Below are 19,637 nucleotides of genomic sequence, written 5' to 3'. Positions count from 1 at the left end.
ACAATTTGTTTGGAAATTGCTCCTAGAAAGGAACTGGACTTTTGTGGAGGGTCACCCCCCCCCCCCCCCCCCAAGGTCATGGCTGAGCTACTTGAATTACACTCCCAGTTAACTCCCAATTAAAATATGACAGTTGACCAATCAGGAGCTTTGAAAAATCGTTACATCAATTTCTGGAATCTTCCAGACTGTTTAAAGGTGCTGACTGCAAAGTCATCTGAAATTAAAAAAAAAAAAATTATTGTGCATGGTATTTTCCTATGTCCCGCAAGAACAATATCATGTGGACGAGATGTGATCATTTTGATGGGCCGAGGGTCGCTTTACTCCATTTTGGGACCGTTTACTTACCTCTTGAGGTAAACAGGATGGCCCTACGGAAACAGCCGAATGCAAGGAGCTTTAAATAATTAGCATAACTATGGAACTGCGTCACACCAAGATGGCAATGCGCGGAAAACATCGTGACTCTGCATCGACCTCGGAGAGTTTTGAGTCGCAGGGATGTGATTTTGTGGTTGACGTTCGCGAATAGATCTGTGAAACAGAAGGCGGATATATCTTTTCTCCGTTACTGCTTTTGTGTTCTTGTTTCTTTCTCTGCAAGATCAAAATATAAGGTGTATAACTCCATGCATTCTAAGGCTGAGCACGAGCTAGAATGATTGTTATCTGTCCAGAAAAATGACGTGTCATCTAACCTTGCTCGATCTTGCAGTTGCACTCAGTAGGCAGGCTTTCCCTTGCTTTTCCGCTGGATTTTAGCTGGCGGGAGAGCACAGTCCACCATGTTTGCCCACGCTGACTTGCTTTGGTTAAAAGTAGGTCAAACACGCCCCACGGTGGTCATGTGATATTGTTGCTCACTTGCTTCAGCAATCTCCGGAATCGTAAAATCCGAGGCGCTTTTTATCTCAGCAAAACATTTACACACAGGATACACTGTGTGTGTGTGTGTGTGTGTGTGTGTGTGTTCAGCAGCGAAACATCTCGAAACTCCAACAGAAATAGAACATTTTGCCCAGAATTCAACTTTGCAGTCAGAACCTTTAAAGAGACAGTCAACTTGGTGCATGTAAAACTTTGACCTACTGGAATTCTGGTATAATGAATTAACACTGAAATAACATCTGTCTCTAACTGAAAAAAAAAAGTAGACACACTAATTGAAGGTAGACTGCCAAGTGTAGGTCATAAAAAGAATTTTCCCTGACACCCAATTATTTTTGTTTAGTGGACCGAAAGCTACTGAATTCGAATCATGCGGCCCTAAATTCTCCGCTATTTTTTCCTGCTTCACCATGACCCAATACAAGATACTACATCATGCATCACGCAGTGGGCTTTCCCCGTTCACGCAAGGCATTGTGGGATACAAATTTGAAACAGGAGAGAAAAATGGAGGACGCGAGTGTGCGAATGAAACGTGAAAGACCGACTACAGTAACGGAAAGCGAGAGGAAAAGATGTTATGTTATATACGAAGGAAAGGAAACGCAGGACCAAACTAATAAATATCGGCGCTCAGCGAGCACCTCGGTGTGATCAGCTGTTCGTTTAGCGACAGAATGATGGAACTGTCAGTGCACGGTCAAAGGTAAACCTGCGCATGCTCAGCACACGGACTTCCTCTTGCCTGACTGCGCAAAGCGAGCGATTTCATGCACGTTATTTGCTCGGGAATCCCCTCAAATTAAATAACTTCCCAGCCACAGAATGGCCTGATATGTTGTGAGATATTACAGAAATAAACATGTATCACAATGACCAAATTTCAGAGGGAACTAAATTTCACCGATTTTATGAAATCAAAAGGCTGTCTAGCTTTAACTTTGTCTTTCAAGTTTTGGCCTCAGTTGTATATTAATGCACTCATTCGAATACATTATCCTTCCTATATAATGGTTTACGCAGGGAATTTTAAGGCAAATGCACCAAGTACCATAAGCAAATCGTGAAATGCGTAATTGTTGATATGGTGAAATTTTCTGGGATGAGACGTTTAGCATTTTTGAAAGCAGTCTCCAGTCCCAGTACTTCATAATACTTAGGTAAAGCCGTAGCTTTAAGTTTTTTGACATGAGAATGTTTTCAAGATGGAGGACATCATTTTTTTAAGCTGCAATAATGTGTCAAGTCATAAATTATTATTATTATAACCCCGTTCCGAGGGAGGACTGGTTTGCCTCTGTCTGTTCGTCCGTATCTCCGTCCGTCCGAAACACCCTTTTTCTCAGCAACCACAAATCATAGCCACTTGGTACCAAACTTCAGCTTGAGGTTCTATACCGTGTATACCGTTTTCAGGTCTGTTGCACATCGACTTCCTGTTTACCAACTGAATGTATTTACGAAACATATACACTACCGTTCAAAAGTTTGGGGTCACCCAGACAATTTTGTGTTTTCCATGAAAAGTCACACTTTTATTTCCCACCATAAGTTGTAAAATGAATAGAAAATATAGTCAAGACATTTTTCTGGCCATTTTGAGCATTTAATCGACCCCACAAATGTGATGCTCCAGAAACTCAATCTGCTCAAAGGAAGGTCAGTTTTATAGCTTCTCTAAAGAGCTCAACTGTTTTCAGCTGGGCTAACATGATTGTACAAGGGTTTTCTAATCATCCATTAGCCTTCTGAGGCAATGAGCAAACACATTGTACCATTAGAACACTGGAGTGAGAGTTGCTGGAAATGGGCCTCTATACACCTATGGAGATATTGCACCAAAAACCAGACATTTGCAGCTAGAATAGTCATTTACCACATTAGCAATGTATAGAGTGGATTTCTGATTAGTTTAAAGTGATCTTCATTGAAAAGAATAGTGCTTTTCTTTCAAAAATAAGGACATTTCAAAGTGACCCCAAACTTTTGAACGGTAGTGTAGCGTGGAGTTACACAATTTTCGTAACACTTTTCTCAGCAACTACAAACCACAACTGCTTGATATTTGGTACCGAGCTTCAGCTTGGGGTTCTATACCGTGTGTACCGTTTTCAGGTCTGTCGCACATCGACTTCCTGTTTACTGACTGAACGTATTTACGAAACATACAGGGTGGATTTTGACGCTAGTTCAAGAAGCCAAATGCTGTTTCAAAATGACAGTTTACCAGGATGCTGTTTGAAATCCCTGGGGAGAGACACTGCTCTTTACTTACTTGTTTCAGGGTGAATTATTTGTTGAAGTCAACATTCATAATAAGCGTCCTATTCCTTCAATTGCTTGCGTTCTGATATAAGCGAGAGCGGGGGGGATACGTAAGTGAGCAGTAGCTCACGGTTGATCTTGTTATTTTCTGTTATCACTGTTTCACATTCATATACAGTACATTTAATATAACTGTAAACTGATAAAAATGAATTCAGAAATAAGCGACTTCAGAACATGCAGTGGTGGGAAAATATTCAACTTCAGGGTGGTAACAGTAACTCCATCAGGTCGCATCACACCACCCTGTTATTGTGTCTATTCCTAAGAGCGCACCCTGTCATGTTTTATTCCATGCTAAATCAACTTCCTTTGGATTTCTTAAAAAAGCTTTGGAGTTGAGAAGAAACGGATCCGGCCTTGTGTGAACAAGAAGGCAACCTTTCAAATCTGAATGCATTCGTGTGCTTTTTTTTGTGCATGTGATAAGACCTTGCTAGCCCCCAGGTAACGGTTTGAAAAGGGCCGGGCTTTGTCTGGCAGAAATGCTTTTGATGTCTGGAATGCTGAATAGAAAGAAAGGATTATTGAATTTCAGTGGATCATAAAACAGAAGTTTGTCTTAAGTTTTTTTTTAATAGTAGATTAGAAGGTGTGTGCATGTTTGTGTGTGTGTGTGTGTGTGTGTGCACGCGCGGATATGTTGAGTATTTCTTTTTGAATTCGAAATGTATGTGCCTAGAAATGAAAGAGGTGTGTTTAGGCAAGGGTGTTGAGAACTTTTGGTGCAAGTCGATGCTTCGAACTGATGATGTAGTATAAGGGGTAAGCTATACAAGCTGTAAAGGGTTATACAGTGGTGCTTGAAAGTTTGTGAACCCTTTAGAATGTTCTATATTTCTGCATAAATATGACCTAAAACATCATCAGATTTTCACACAAGTCCTAAAAGTAGATAAAGAGAACCGAGTTAAACAAATGAGACAAAAATATTATACTTGGTCATTTATTTATTGAGGAAAATGATCCAATATTCTGTGAGTGGCAAAAGTATGTGAACCTCTAGGATTAGCAGTTAATTTGAAGGTAAAATTCGAGTCAGGTGTTTTCAATCAATGGGATGACAATCAGGTGTGAGTGGGCACCCTGTTTTATTTAAAGAACAGGGATCTGTCAAAGTCTGATCTTCACAACACACGTTTGGGGAAGTGCATCATGGCACGAACAAAGGAGATTTCTGAGGACCTCAGAAAAAGTGTTGTTGATGCTCATCAGGCTGGAAAAGGTTACAAAACCATCTCTAAAGAGTTTGGACTCCACCAATCCACAGTCAGACAGATTGTGTACAAATGGAGGAAATTCAAGACCATTGTTCCCCTCCCCAGGAGTGGTCGACCAACAAAGATCACTCCAAGAGCAAGGCGTGTAATAGTCAGCGAGGTCACAAAGGACCCCAGGGTAACTTCTAAGCAACTGAAGGCCTCTCTCACATTGGCTAATGTTAATGTTCATGAATCCACCATCAGGAGCGCACTGAACAACAATGGTGTGCATGGCAGGATTGCAAGGAGAAAGCCACTGCTCTCCAAAAAGAACACTGCTGCTCGTCTGCAGTTTGCTAAAGATCACATGGACAAGCCAGAAGGCTATTGGAAAAATGTTTTGTGGACAGATGAGACCAAAATAGAACTTTTTGGTTAAATGAGAAGCATTATGTTTGAAGAAAGGAAAACACTGCATTCCAGCATAAGAACCTTATCCCATCTGTGAAACATGGTAGTGGTAGTATCATGGTTTGGGCCTGTTTTGCTGCATCTGGGCCAGGACGGCTTGCCATCATCGATGGAACAATGAATTCTGAATTATACCAGCGAATTCTAAAGGAAAATGTCAGCGCATCTGTCCATGAACTGAATCTCAAGAGAAGGTGGGTCATGCAGCAAGACAACGACCCTGAGCACACAAGGTGTTCTACCAAACAATGGTTAAAGAAGAATAAAGTTAATGTTTTGGAATGGCCAAGTCAAAGTCCTGACCTTAATCCGATCAAAATGCTGTGGAAGGACCTGAAGCGAGCAGTTCGTGTGAAGAATCCCACCAACATCCCAGAGTTGAAGCTGTTCTGTACGGAGGAATGGGCTAAAATTCCTCCAAGCCGGTGTGCAGGACTGATCAACAGTTACCGGAAACGTTTAGCTGCAGTTATTGCTGCACAAGGGGGTCACACCAGATACTGAAAGCAAATGTTCACATACTTTTGCCACTCACAGATATGTAATACTGGATCATTTTCCTCAATAAATTAATGACCAAGTATAATATTTTTGTCTCATTTGTTTAACTGGGTTCACTTTATCTACTTTCAGGGCTTGTGTGAAAATCTGATGATGTTTTAGGTCATATTTATGCAGAAATATAGAAAATTCTCAAGGGTTCACAAACTTTCAAGCACCACTGTATATTGTGTATATATACGCAGTACCGGTCAAAAGTTTGTACACCCTTACTTATTCATAGGTGTTTCTGTATTTTGACTATTCTCTACATTGTAGAACAATACTGAAGACATCAAAACTATGAAGTAACATCTGGAACATATATGGAATTATGTGGTCAACAAAAAAGTCTTTAAAAAAAAAGAACAACAAAATATGTTTGATATTTTAAATTCTTCAAAGTAGCCACTGTTTACCTTGACGACGCTTTGCACACTATTGGCATTATCTTAACCAGCTTCATGAGGTCGTCACCTGGGTCCAGTTTTTCAAAACATAGTTATTTTAACAGCAGGTTAACCTGTAATCTGGTTTGTTAACCAGTTTAAAAAATCATTTCTTGAAACTTATTTAACCATACCCTTAGCAAACCAATTGGTTTAGCCCTGACCAGTTGGTTATGATGTCACACCATTTCAAGATCAATCCCACAATGCCGTGCCCACCTTTGGGTACCATCTATACAGCCAAGGATGTTTGGAAAACCGCCGGAAAGGTAAAACCTTTCCTTAATTCACCGCACCTGTATGTCGTCATGAGGCCATGTAATGTACTGATAGGACTTGGATACAAGGGCATTTGTCACTTCATTAACCACTCTACTAACAGGTCTTTTCTCGATGCCCATCGTATCGCCGATGACTTGGAAAAAAACGCTGCTTGCATAAAATCTAAGGGCAACGAGCACCTGCTCCTCAACGGACAATGCATGGCTTCTTTGTGTCAGGCGTCCGAAATCTTCTTGCAACAAATGAAATATATAACGGAGAGATTCTCTACCAAATCGGTACCGATGTCGCCGTTCTGTCATTGTATCGAAGTAACTCATTTGGTCCTCATCTGAATTGTTTTGGACGGAGCGCGTTAACAATCAGGAACATGCCAGCAGCGTTCGCCTGTAAGATGACCTCCATTTTGACGTTTACATAACCACTTGGTTAAAAGATAACAGAGGCTGGGAGGTGTGTTAACTTTAACCACTTGGTTAACTTTAACAGAGTTTTGAACAACGGTTTCACGGTAGGTTATACTTAACATAATGTTAAATAGTGATTTAACCATTGTTTAAAAGATAACCGTGTTTTGAACAACTGGACCCTGGAATGCTTTTCAATTAACAGGTGTGCCTCGGGGCGGCACGGTGGTGTAGTGGTTAGCACTGTCGCCTCACAGCAAGAAGGTTCTGGGTTCGAGCCCAGCGGCCGGAGAGGGCCTTTCTGTGTGGAGTTTGCATGTTCTCCCCGTGTCCGCGTGGGTTTCCTCCGGGTGCTCCGGTTTCCCCCACAGTCCAAAGACATGCAGGTTAGGTTAACTGGTGACTCTAAATTGACCGTAGGTGTGAATGTGAGTGTGAATAGTTGTTTGTCTCTGTGTCAGCCCTACGATAACCTGCCGATTTGTCCAGGGTGTACCCCGCCTCTCACCCATAGTCAGCTATGGGCGAGATAGAACAGGATAAATGGCTATAGATAATGGATGGATGGAGGTGTGCCTCATCAAAATTTAATTAGTGCAATTTCTTGCCTTCTTCAAGCATTTGATATTAAATAGTAAATAATACAGTAAATAGTCCTGTATTGCGGGCGGCACGGTGGTGTAGTGGTTAGCGCTGTCGCCTCACAGCAAGAAGGTCCTGGGTTCGAGCCCTGGGGCCGGCGAGGGCCTTTCTGTGTGGAGTTTGCATGTTCTCCCCGTGTCCGCGTGGGTTTCCTCCGGGTGCTCCGGTTTCCCCCACAGTCCAAAGACATGCAGGTTAGGTTAACTGGTGACTCTAAATTGACCGTAGGTGTGAATGTGAGTGTGAATGGTTGTCTGTGTCTATGTGTCAGCCCTGTGATGACCTGGCGACTTGTCCAGGGTGTACCCCGCCTTTCGCCCGTAGTCAGCTGGGATAGGCTCCAGCTTGCCTGCGACCCTGTAGAAGGATAAAGCGGCAAGAGATAATGAGATGAGATGAGGAGTCCTGTATTGCGAGCTGGCCGAGTAGTTGGCGTGTCCGCCTCTCGACGGGTTCTACTCATGGTCAGGTCATACCAAAGGCCATCATAAAAATGGTACCTACTGCCATCTAATGCGATTAGGGAGTCAAACTCTTATGGTTACTACAGGACTGACCCCCCCACACACACACACACACACACTGTAACCTTAGGTATATAATGGGCGAGAGGCCGAGGGCTATAGAAACGGAGATCAGCACCGCACCCATGCACCTCAAGAGCTGGTTAGTACTGGGACAGGAGACTCCCTGGGAAGACCAGATCCTGGCATGGGAGCAACTTTTAAATAGCCTGGTTCCACAACTGTAGTAATCCATATTATGTCAAGAAGCACTCAACTAAGTAAAGAGAAACGACATTCATCATTACTTTAAGACAGGAAGTGACTTAATAACAATTTTAAAAAAATGAATTAGAAGGGGTGTCCAAACTTTTGACTGGTACTGTGTGCACGTGTGTATATATATTTGGGTCATTCTAGAATTCAGGCTACATTTCATGTCTCTGAGATAAACCTTTTGTTATGTTCCACAAAAGAAATCTTTATTGAATCAGTTTTGAACAATCTTGCAAATTATGACAAACTTTCACCAATAGCAATGCTCGATGTAGATTTTCGACCCAATTTATCCATAAAACATAAACCAAATGACTCCCACCCCTCCCCCGACATTATTGGCCTTCTGTGACTACTGATTCATCCATTCAACTTGAATAAACATGAAGTGAGTCAGCCGAACAATCTGTTTGTTTTTTTTGGTTTGCTGTTAAAAAATCTATTGCGTAGAAAGTCTATTTTCTGTACTATGTGAAATTCCAGTCATAAAAAAGATCAACTTTTTTTTAATCCGTCCCAATGTTCTTGTCAACTCTGTTAACTCCGTTATCGAACTGTATCAAATCCGCAAAGACTTTGAATAAAACACATCACACCTGCACCGAGTGATACCACTTCCTCTGACAGGAAACGTCAGAAAGGCAGTGAGTTTTTTTATGTTTCTTCTCTCATTAATTTGAACAGAATGTTGAGGATACAGCAGCAGTAGATTAATTATTCGTCAAATCTGTTATTGCGATATCGGCGCGAATGTCTCACTCATTTTGTAAAAACAATAATCAGGGGCTTCAAAGTTTGGGAGAATAGCAGGGTACAAATAATTTACAGCAGGGTGCAAAATGGTAAAATCAGGGTTTTTTCTAGAAAAATTTAGTATGAGGGCGCTCACCATGGCAAGGGAACGAAGCGGGGGGGAGATGGTGCCGGTTGTCCCCCCCGCCGTGCAAAGCCTTTGAAAAATGCTCCAATGGGACATTCTGAGGCTATCTGAGAGGGAAATTGTAACAAATTGTCTGTCAACATTGAAAAAGAAAGAAGTAATCTTCTTCTGCCCCGGACAGTCTTTGGCTTTCTTCCGCTTCGTGCCGCGAGATGACATCTTTAAATGCCCAAGTGTCAACAAAAACAACTCGCGAGCTACTTCTGTCAAAAGCTCCCGCGCCGGTGGGTGAAAGGTCATTCAGTCTCGAGAAATCTCGCTCTACAAGTCAGCTGACCTTGTATGTAACCCATGTCAAATCTCGCGAGAGCAGCCGTGACAAGTAAACAACTAAACAACATGGCGCCTCAGTCTGGAAAATGCCAATTCGGATTGTTTTTGCACCGTCTGGCGGTGTATCTACTATGATTGGAATATTTTTGGAGCAATTATAACGTATTTGATGATCAGACACATTGTCATGTAGTGTTGCTGGGATGTTTTCACGGAGTCGGTAAGGGGGCGCACGCCGAGAGTAAGAGGGCGCAGCGCCCCTGTTCCCCTGTTTAGACGAAAGCCTGGTAAAATGTCTGCCAGTGGCAGACATGATGCACGCAAAGCGTGCAGGGGGGATTTCAAAGGGGGGTGCGCCCCCCTTTGGGCACGGAAAATTTTATGAAATGCACTGAGAAATAAATGGTGGCCTCTGGTAACTTTTAACAGTGAAAATAAAGGGTAATCAATACTATTTGGAAACTTGAAATATGAAACCATACCTCAGTCATTTTATCAAATTTCGGAAATATTTGCAAACAAACACATAAAAAGTAGTCCGATTGAAATCCACATATGGATGATATAATAATTTTAAGTCTGATGTGCACTTTGACTAAGCTAAGGTGACAAGTTTCTCCAGATTCTCTAATACTATTGAAGAATATGGTGAAATCTTGAATACAGATGAAGAACAAAACAACTTCAATTATAATCAAAATGTTTATTTTTTGGCAGTCAATGAACTGTTACATAAAATGCAGCTACATGTACTTCATCAGCTGACGTCATCGTTATTAAAAAACAGCAGCTAGCAGCACTCATTGAGGCCAAGTTTACATTAGACCGTATCTGTCTCGTTTTCTTCGCGGATGCACTGTCCGTTTACATTAAAACGCCGGGAAACGGGAATCCGCCAGGGTCCACGTATTCAATCCAGATCGTGTCTGGTCCGGTGCTGTGTAAACATTGAGAATACGCGGATACGCTGTGCTGAGCTCTAGCTGGCATCGTCATTGGACAACGTCACTGTGACATCCACCTTCCTGATTCGCTGGCGTTGGTCATGTGACGCAACTGCTGTAAAACGGCGCGGACTTCCGCCTTGTATCACCTTTCATTAAAGAGTATAAAAGTATGAAAATACTGCAAATACTGATGCAAATACTGCCCATTGTGTAGTTATGATTGTCTTTAGGCTTGCCATCCTTCCACTTGCAAGTGGTAAGTGATATGCGCTGGGATCACACACACAGCGGCTCAGTCCCGAATCACTGCTTGTGCACTTCACTCGCGCGCTCTGTGAGCTGCGCAGGGCCGGAGTGCGCACCCTCCAGAGGGCACTTGCTGTTCAGGGCGGAGTGATTTGGAGCGCAGGATGCCTGCGGAGCCGAGCGTATCCGTGTATTGGCGTTGCTGTGTGCACGCGAATCGTGTATTGGTGTTGCTGTGTGCAGGCGAATCGTGTATTGGTGTTGCTGTGTGCACGCGAATCGTTTTAAAAACGTTAATCTGATGATCCGCTGATACGGTCTAATGTAAACCCCACCTGACAGTCTTAGCATTTCTATTGAAAATAACTTTTATCCAAATCTCATCAACCTAATCATGTTTGTTATTTAACAAAATGAAAAGAGTCACCGCCTTCAAAATAAAGAGCAAATGACAAAATGTAAAGTTAGAACATAGAGTAAATTACTTTATTTTTCAACAGTTTTTCTTTTGTTTTTCTACAAAATAAATGTTTCCTCTTGGAATATGAAGTTTCATTGTGTTTAATGGCACACCAGAGTTTATAATATCATTTCATCATCAGATTTCAGCAAGAACATTATCTCAACTTTAATTTTGTGGCAAAGTTATTGATATATAACAGGAATTTAGGTTTGTACAGAGAATTTTTATGGACATGCATACTTGACTTGGCATCCCATGTAGGGGATGTTTAAGACAAGTAAGAAATAGTTATTGCATGTTTTTCACCATTTACAGTGACCACTAAACAAATCTGTAATATCAATACACAACATATTTATCAACATTTGCATTATCACTCATAAGACATCCCCATTCGTCTTCAAATATCCTGAAAATCAATAAAATGTTAGCAACAGAAGAAACATATAGGCTACTAAATACAGTAGATTGTATAAGAAATCATTTAATCAAAATTACCCACATTACTAACCTTCCTATTGGTTCAGTTTGTGGTTACATAAATACTGCTTACATGTTTCAGTTAAACATCTTCCTTATATGAGATCAAAATATTTAACTAATCTTGACCTAGATGATTATGTGACAACTATGTAATTCCAAATCTTTTTAGTTCTGCAACACCACAAACAAATTTACCCGGGACGGGTATTTGAGGCGGGTCGTCTAGCTTAAGCTTGATTAGCGTTGTTACGCACGCAGTTTGTTTTTTCGAGCAGCTGTCAAACGCAGAGTCAATTTTATGATCTGCGATTATAATGTCTTAAGCAAGGCTGAGAAATGGTGGACTAAGACGTATTTATTTTTCTATATCAACACAATGACAATAAATTTGCGTTCAAAACGTACTTACCTTTCCCTCTAGACCTTTTTAGCCACGCATCCAGCATGGAGCCGCTTGCAACTCTGTTCGTCGCCATTTGTGAGTCACATGATGGTATGAACCATTCACAGCCCATGGAACACTCTAAGCCAATCAGAGTACGGCTTACATATGGCACAAGGGGCAGTAATGGCTGCACTCATGTCGAGGATGTAAACAAAGTTGACGCGGCAACGGACATACATGACATAGTGGATGTAATTTACGTTCACAACTTTTTTTTGCCATCAGAAATATTTAATATTAAATTTTGTGACTCGACTGACAATAGCCGGCGGCATAACAAGCCACAGACGGCGATTTGCCGCCGGTGACCAGCTACTTTTGAGACCGCAGAATAATACAATTAAAATCCACCAGTTTCTGTTCTTATACGTGCCACACGGAAGCCAGTTTGAGGTGTGGAGTGAAGACACAAAAATGGTGGTCAATTCTGTAATGTTCAACGAGAACAGAGTTGAGGATGACTAGTCCACACTCGAAATGTGCCCGCAGTTATAGAACAGGCCACGTACAGTGCTGTGCATAAGACTTAGGCGCATGTAAAGAAATGCTGGAGACCAAAAATGGCTTAAAAAAATAATGAAGTGAAATGTTTCAACATTAAAAAATGCAGTAAGCTATAATAAATGAAACAAAGTCAGTATTTGGTGTGAGACGACCCTGTACTGGGGAGAAACCCCCGAACGTTTGGAACTCTAAAATGTTTTTCTACCGACTCGATAATGTCTCATCTCATTATCTGTAGCTGCTTTATCCTGTTCTACAGGGTCGCAGGCAAGCTGGAGCCTATCCCAGCTGACTACGGGCGAAAGGCGGGGTACACCCTGGACAAGTCGCCAGGTCATCACAGGGCTGACACATAGACACAGACAACCATTCACACTCACATTCACACCTACGGTCAATTTAGAGCCACCAGTTAACCCAGGGGTGGGCAATTATTTTTTCCATGGGGCCAGATGAGAAACAGAAAATTTTGTGGAGGGCCGGACCAAAAGGCTGAACTAAATTCTGCATAATATTAATTGTATTTCTTTATATAAAGCAATAAATAACATTTGTTTTTACAAGCTGCTAAGACTGGTAAGAGTATGGAAAAAACGAGGTTGCCTTACAACAAATGTCATTTATTCAATCAAATTTCCCAAAACAATGGTTAACAAAATGTAACGTTTGTACCTTTTTTTTTTTCAGTCACATTCACCCCAAAACACAATAAAGACATCACAATATTGTCTTTCTACTCCAAATACCAAGCAAGATACATCATATTATAATAATGATGCCCACATTTGTAGTTTAATCACCTCATTTGGTGTTTTTCGCCGGAGATCGGCTCCGGCACCTGCTGGTGATGTCACACGATGTAATTGGCTGGACCGTTTGAAGGATGACGTACAAGTTTGTGGTTGGTCTGGACAAATTACGGAAGTAGTTATCGCGGGATTAGGTTTCGTGGGATTTCATGTCATGTTCATGTCGCGCACATTGCGTTTTTGTTGAACACAACTTCAAAATAAAAGCAGTGCACATTCAGTCCATGTATGAGGTAAAATTAGAAAATATGTTTATTTTGTAATTTCTCATTAACCTTATGCGGGCCGGTCAGAATGAACCAAAGGGCCGGATATGGCCCGCGGGCCGTAAAATGCCCAGGTCTGAGTTAACCTAACCTGCATGTCTTTGGACTGTGGGGGAAACCGGGGAAACCCGGAGGAAACCCACGCGGACACGGGGAGAACATGCAAACTCCACACAGAAAGGCCCTCGCCAGCCATGGGGCTCGAACCCAGAACCTTCTTGCTGTGAGGCGACAGCGATAACCACTACACCACCGCGCCGCCCACTCGATAATGTAGAAGTCATAAAATGGAAATCTGTAACAAAGTTTGTATGAAAAAACAGGGGTCTAAGACTTTTGCACAGTACCGTGTCTGTGTATGCGCGCGCGTGTGTGTGTGTATATATATATATATATATAAGTAGATTGTGGAAAAATCTGTTTTGTTGACTTTTGATATCTATTTCTCTCGCCATTGCAATTTTAGATTATACGCGAATAAGAATAGAAATTGGCCTCGATCCAAACGGCAAGGGCGAAGACGAATTTTTCTTTCCTGAGTCGGTTGCTCTTCTTCTATTTTTGTTTTGTTTATCCTCGACCCGCGAGAGAGCGAAACATGTGCGCTCTCTGTTTGCGCGCGTGCTATTCATCATTTGCACAAACACATCCTCCGTTTCCATTTAGCTGTGCTACTTTTCCACACACGAGCTAATCAGATTGTGTGTTCGTGTGTGTTTTGCACAGGAGAGGAAGAAGAGAGGTGAGAACAACAGCGATCTCTTTCAAGCAGACGTCTACGCTTACCAGGGCAAATTCCACGAAGCCGCCAAGCTCTATAAGAGAAGTGGCCATGACAACAGAGCACTCACCATGTATACAGACCTGCGTATGTTTGAGTATGCCAAGGTGTGTGTCTGTGTGTGTTTACGTTCATATTTAACCCCGTGTTCAATCATTAGCTCTAGTGTATTTGTGTCTGTCTTTTTTGATGTGTGTGCGTGCATTTTTGTGGGAGTGTGTATGCTGAAACCCATGCGTACATTGCTGCTGTATATGTTTGTTTTCCTTTCTAGCACTTCTCTCGTGTGTACATTTTCACGTTCTGACATCTGTGTATTTAGTCGGGGCTCCTGTTCTTCAGACTGATTTTCTGTGAAGGAAGACAGACCTGTCCTAATTGTGGCGCTGCTCTCTTTCCTCAGCGCCTCCACTTCAGTAGACCCTTGAGCTCTAGATGCACGCAACAAATGATTAAAACTACTTGAAGTACTTTAGGTCCCTTTCAGACATTTTGTGCAATTGTACTGCTTTCCACGACTTGAGTGCAAGTTTATTTGGATATAAAAAGTGTACACGCCCCGTTAAAATGGCAGGTTTTTCTGATGTAAAAAAAATGAGACCACGATAAATAATTTCAAAACTTTTCCCACCTTTCATGTGACCTATAACCAGTACAGTTCGATTGAAAAATAAACAAATCTGTTAGGGGGGAAAAAATAAAAAATGTACAATAAGCTGGTTGCAGAAGTGTGCACACCCTTAAACTGTTGTTGAAGCACCTTTTGATTTAATTACAGCATTCAGTCTTTTTGGGTCGGAGTCTATCAGCCTGCCACATCTAGACTTGGCAATATTTGCCCACTCTTCCTTGCAAAAGCGCTCCAAATCTGTCAGATTGTGAGGGCATGTCTTGTGCACAGTCCTCTTCAGGTCACCCCACAGATTTTCAATTGGATTTAGGTCTGGGCTCTGGCTGGGCCGTTCCAAAACTTTAATTTTCTCCTGGTGAAGCCATTCTTTTGTTGATTTCAATGTATGTTTGGGGTCATTGTTGTCTTCATCTTCAGCTTTCTAGCAGACACCTGAAGGTTTTGGGCCAAAATTGACTGGTATTTAGAACTGTTCATAATTCCCTCCAGCTTGACTAAAGCCCGAAAACAACCCCAAAACATGATGCTGCCACCACCATGCTTCACCGTGGGTATGGTGTTCTTTTGGCGATGTGCAGTGTTGTTTCTGCACCAAACATACCTTTTGGAATTGTGGCCAAAAAGTTCAACCTTGGTATCATCAGACCAGAACACATTTTCCCACATGCTTTTGGGAGAGTTGATGCATTTTTTTTTTGCAAAATTTAACCAGGCCTGGATGTTTTTCTTTGACCCTACCTCATAGTCCAGACATATGGAGGATACGGGAGATTGTTGTCACATGTAGTCCACAACCAGTACTTGCCAGAAATTCCTGCAGCTCCTTCAGTGTTGCTGTCGGCCTCTCGGCAGCCTCCCTGACCAGTTTTCGTCTTGTCTTTTCATCAATTCTGGAGGGACGTCCAGTTCTCGGTAATGTCACTGTTGTCCCATATTTTCTCCACTTCTTGATGACTGTCTTCCCTGTGCTCCATGATGTATCTAATGCTGTGGAAATGTTTTCGTACCCTTCTCCTAACTGATCCCTTTCAACAATGAGATCCCTTTGATGCTTTGTAAGCTCTCTGTGAACCCTGGCTTTTGCTGGAGGAGGCAACTGAGTAAATGTCTGAACTTTATTTGGGGTTCATCAGAGTCATTTTAATAGATGGCACATGTACCCAAAAAGACTGAATGCTGTAATTAAATCAAAAGGTGCTTCAACAAAGTATTAGTGTGGCAGTGGGGGCGTGGTCAAGCATCGGTCTGTGACCGGAGGGCGGAGTCAGGGAAGGTAAGTGGCAGAATCACTACACCTGATGTGAATTAACCTGTGTTTGTGTGTCTTCCCAGCAACCACGCCCTATATAAGGAGAGAGAGGGCAGAGGAAGGGAGCTCTCTCCCGCACCAGATGACACGTGTGTGTGTGTGTGTGCGCGCGTGCGACTGGGAGAGTGTGAAAAGTTAAAGCTGAAAAGCTAAAATAAGAGTTTTGCAACTCAGTTCTGGCCTACCGTACTTCTGTGCTCCACCCACCCGCTCTGACGTCTACAATTAGTTTAAGGGTGTGCACACTTTTTTGCACCCAGCTTATTGTATGTTTTGGGGTTTTTTTTTATGTTTTTCCTCTTAACAGATTTGTTTGTTTTCCAATTGAATTGTACAGGTTATAGGTCACATTAAAGGTGGGAAAAGTTTTGAAATTATTTATCGTAGTCTCATTTTTTTACATCAGAAAAACCTGTCATTTTAACGGGGTGTGTACACTTTTTATATCCACTGTATGTATGTGTGTGTGTGTGTTATTGTGAGAGAGCGTGGGAAGAGGAAAGGATTTTTCAAGGTCCTTTGTGCTTGAGCTGTTGAACTTGGAAATGTTCATTTGGTTTGTTTTTGTTTAGTGAATGCGAAAAAATTTCTCCGTTTGCATGTTTTCCAGGACTTCCTGGCTTCAGCAGACCCTAAAGACACAAAGCTGCTGATGAAGAAGCAGGCGGACTGGGCTAAGAACAGTAAAGAGCCACGTGCTGCCGCTGACATGTATCTCAGCGCAGGAGAGAACATGAAGGCCATTGAGATCATTGGAGAGCACGGCTGGGTGGACATGTGAGTCTCAGGCACATTAAACATAGAATTCCTGGTTAAAGCGCACACGCACACAGAGGTTAGCTGAAGCCTAAAATAAAACAAATGCAGATTCAGTGGATTTTTTTTCCCCTTCCTCCCCCCTCTTCCACATTTTTCTCCCTAATTTGGTCACCTACCAATTTCCACCCACCACCCAGCTCTCCCCAATCATACGACAGCTACCAATCATGGAGGGGGAGGGTTAAGCCGCGCTTCCTCTGAGACTCGTGAAGCCAGCCAACTGCATTTTTTTTTTTCCTCCAAACTGCTGCACATGATTCATCACATAGCTGTGCAACACACTCACTCAAACAAAAGCGCTATCTGCCCTCTTCTGCATACATTCAGTGAATGATTGGCAAGTGACATGGTTGAGAACCCAGACAACACGGGCAAATATACTCTCTTGGCTCCCAGCCAATGACGTCTGGGGCAATGACAGTAGGCGTATCAGACGCTCGCTGGCCGTGCTGTGAAATTTCTGCATGCAGACGCTCATCGAAGTTTCCAAATCTGTCATTGCTTAACTCTTGAAAGTATTCATGAGAGAAAATAATCATTAAAAAGTTTATCTTTGCTTTTCAAAGAAACTTATCTCATTAAGATCTGCTCAGTACTTTGGGAGGAACGGCAGGTTGAAGTTGGTACAACAGAGTAAAAATTCTGCTCGTGGGATGTCGGGAAACTGCCGGTGCATTATTTTTTTGAGTCACAGGAAAGCACTCAGGCTCTCTCTCTCGCTTTCTCTCTTCTGATCAGTTTCCGACTGGATTACTCGTGAATATCAATCAGATCACTTTTATCGGGATGTTCTCTCGCCCTCACTGTTTCCGATGACGTATTCAGCAAAAATTTTCCCTCAGATAGTTTTGATGTTATGATTCACGGGAGACTTTGAAGTGAGTTTTCATAGCTTTACGTACTTATTTTTTCAAATCAAACCGATTCATGTAAATAAATAACTCCTTTAGAATATAACTAGTTGTTTTGATGAAAAAATATTGAGAGCTTCGTGCTCGGAATGAGATTTAAAAAAAAAAAACCAGAAGTCAGAAACGTGAGGGCCAATTTCTATTCAATTAATGTGAATTGTTTATTGGATGTGGATCACACTGGTTTTTCGAGGTTCTCCTTGAAAGCTGCGAGTATTAATTGGAATAATCATTTATATTCTTTCTTTCATATAAACACTAGTAGGCCCTACTTTGGAGAAATACAAAGGCCTACAGAGCACAAGGAGGGTGTTAGAAATAATCTTTTATTACTTTTTTATTGAGTGTACCGATTTAATGTTTTTACCTCATCTCATTCTCATCTCATTATCTCTAGCCGCTTTATCCTTCTACAGGGTCGCAGGCAAGCTGGAGCCTATCCCAGCTGACTACGGGCGAAAGGCGGGGTACACCCTGGACAAGTCGCCAGGTCATCACAGGGCTGACACATAGACACAGACAACCATTCACACACTCATTCACACCTACGGTCAATTTAGAGTCACCAGTTAACCTAACCTGCATGTCTTTGGACTGTGGGGGAAACCGGAGCACCTGGAGGAAACCCACGCGGACACGGGGAGAACATGCAAACTCCACACAGAAAGGCCCTCGCCGGCCCGGGGCTCGAACCCAGGACCTTCTTGCTGTGAGGCAACAGCGCTAACCACTACACCACCGTGCCGCCCATGTTTTTACCTAATTACCATAATTATGACTAATTTGCATCTTTGGTTTTTATTAATTTTTCAAGCTTTATATTCAGTATACAACCATCTGCGTGTCTGCCAATTTGCATGTAAATATCTTGAAAAATAAAAGTTATTAAGAAAAAAAAATTGATCTCATTCGTTAATGAGGCCCATTTTGAACCATGTGATCCGAATATAGAATATTACGGCTGCTTTGTAAAAATTAAGCCGTTTTTTCAACCTTTGATTTGCAATCCTTCAAGAACAGATAAACATATTTTAATTCTGTCACAAGTATGTTCTGCATTCAATTCTGAATTCAACGAGAGCGGTTTCAAGCAATTTGGATTCAATTTGATTTTCACCTGATGTCCCCAACCTGTTAGAGATATACCAATAAATTCACGCATTTAAGAGGAATTGATTGGTCACTAAGCGGATTTTTTTTGGATCCAGCCCACTTGGACTAGGTGTAATGTTAATACATCACTTAATCATGTTTGACATATCTTTCAAATTGTCATCTTCCGTCCATTTTTATTCTTTAATTTCACAGTCGTGACCCATAATTTCCCCCAGTTAAGAGATGTATAGATAACGCAGACCACGGATAAACGTATTTTAATTATGTCAAAAGTATATTGTTCTGCATTCAACGAGAGCCATGTCAAGCAATTTGGATTGAATTTGAATTTTCACCTGATATGCCTTATGTCAGGATTTGAACTTGCGCTTTCCCAAAGATAGGGCGAACGCTTTTCTGTTGCCACTGCAGAGCCCTCGAGCATAACTTCTTTCAAAGCTGCTGCAATATCTTGAAATATTCCCAAAAATGTTCTGGCTTAAACCATACTGACCCCGCCATTAGAAATCGCTCAAAAACTTTGAAAAGCTCTGAACTTGCATACAAAGATAGAGTGCAGTCTTTCGTGCTTCCTGTATCTGAAATTGGAAATCTTACCTGGCACCGTCTCTTGAACATGCATCACATTTTTCCCCAAACACTAGCTTAGCGTTGCCAAATAAACACTCCAACTCGGTCATCCTCAAAGTGGAGTTTACCTTCTATT

At 41.9% G+C, this 19,637-nt stretch overlaps 1 protein-coding gene across 3 annotated transcripts in view; it reads left to right on the top strand.

Moving 5' to 3' along the window:
* The window catches only part of ift122 (intraflagellar transport 122 homolog (Chlamydomonas)), a 190,742-nt gene that overhangs the window by 100,413 nt on the left and 70,692 nt on the right, over positions 1–19,637 (top strand). For all 3 annotated transcript variants that reach the window (XM_060931573.1, XM_060931572.1, XM_060931570.1), the window contains exons 17-18: positions 14,091–14,252; positions 16,696–16,862. In XM_060931573.1, coding sequence (XP_060787556.1) covers positions 14,091–14,252; positions 16,696–16,862 — 329 coding nt within the window. The remainder of the gene's footprint in view (positions 1–14,090; positions 14,253–16,695; positions 16,863–19,637) is intronic.

This window comes from Neoarius graeffei, chromosome 10 (assembly GCF_027579695.1).
Source record: "Neoarius graeffei isolate fNeoGra1 chromosome 10, fNeoGra1.pri, whole genome shotgun sequence".
Taxonomy (NCBI): Eukaryota; Metazoa; Chordata; class Actinopteri; order Siluriformes; family Ariidae; genus Neoarius; species Neoarius graeffei.
The sequence above is the reverse complement of the archived record's forward strand: the minus strand, read 5'-3'. Positions and strand labels throughout refer to the sequence as shown.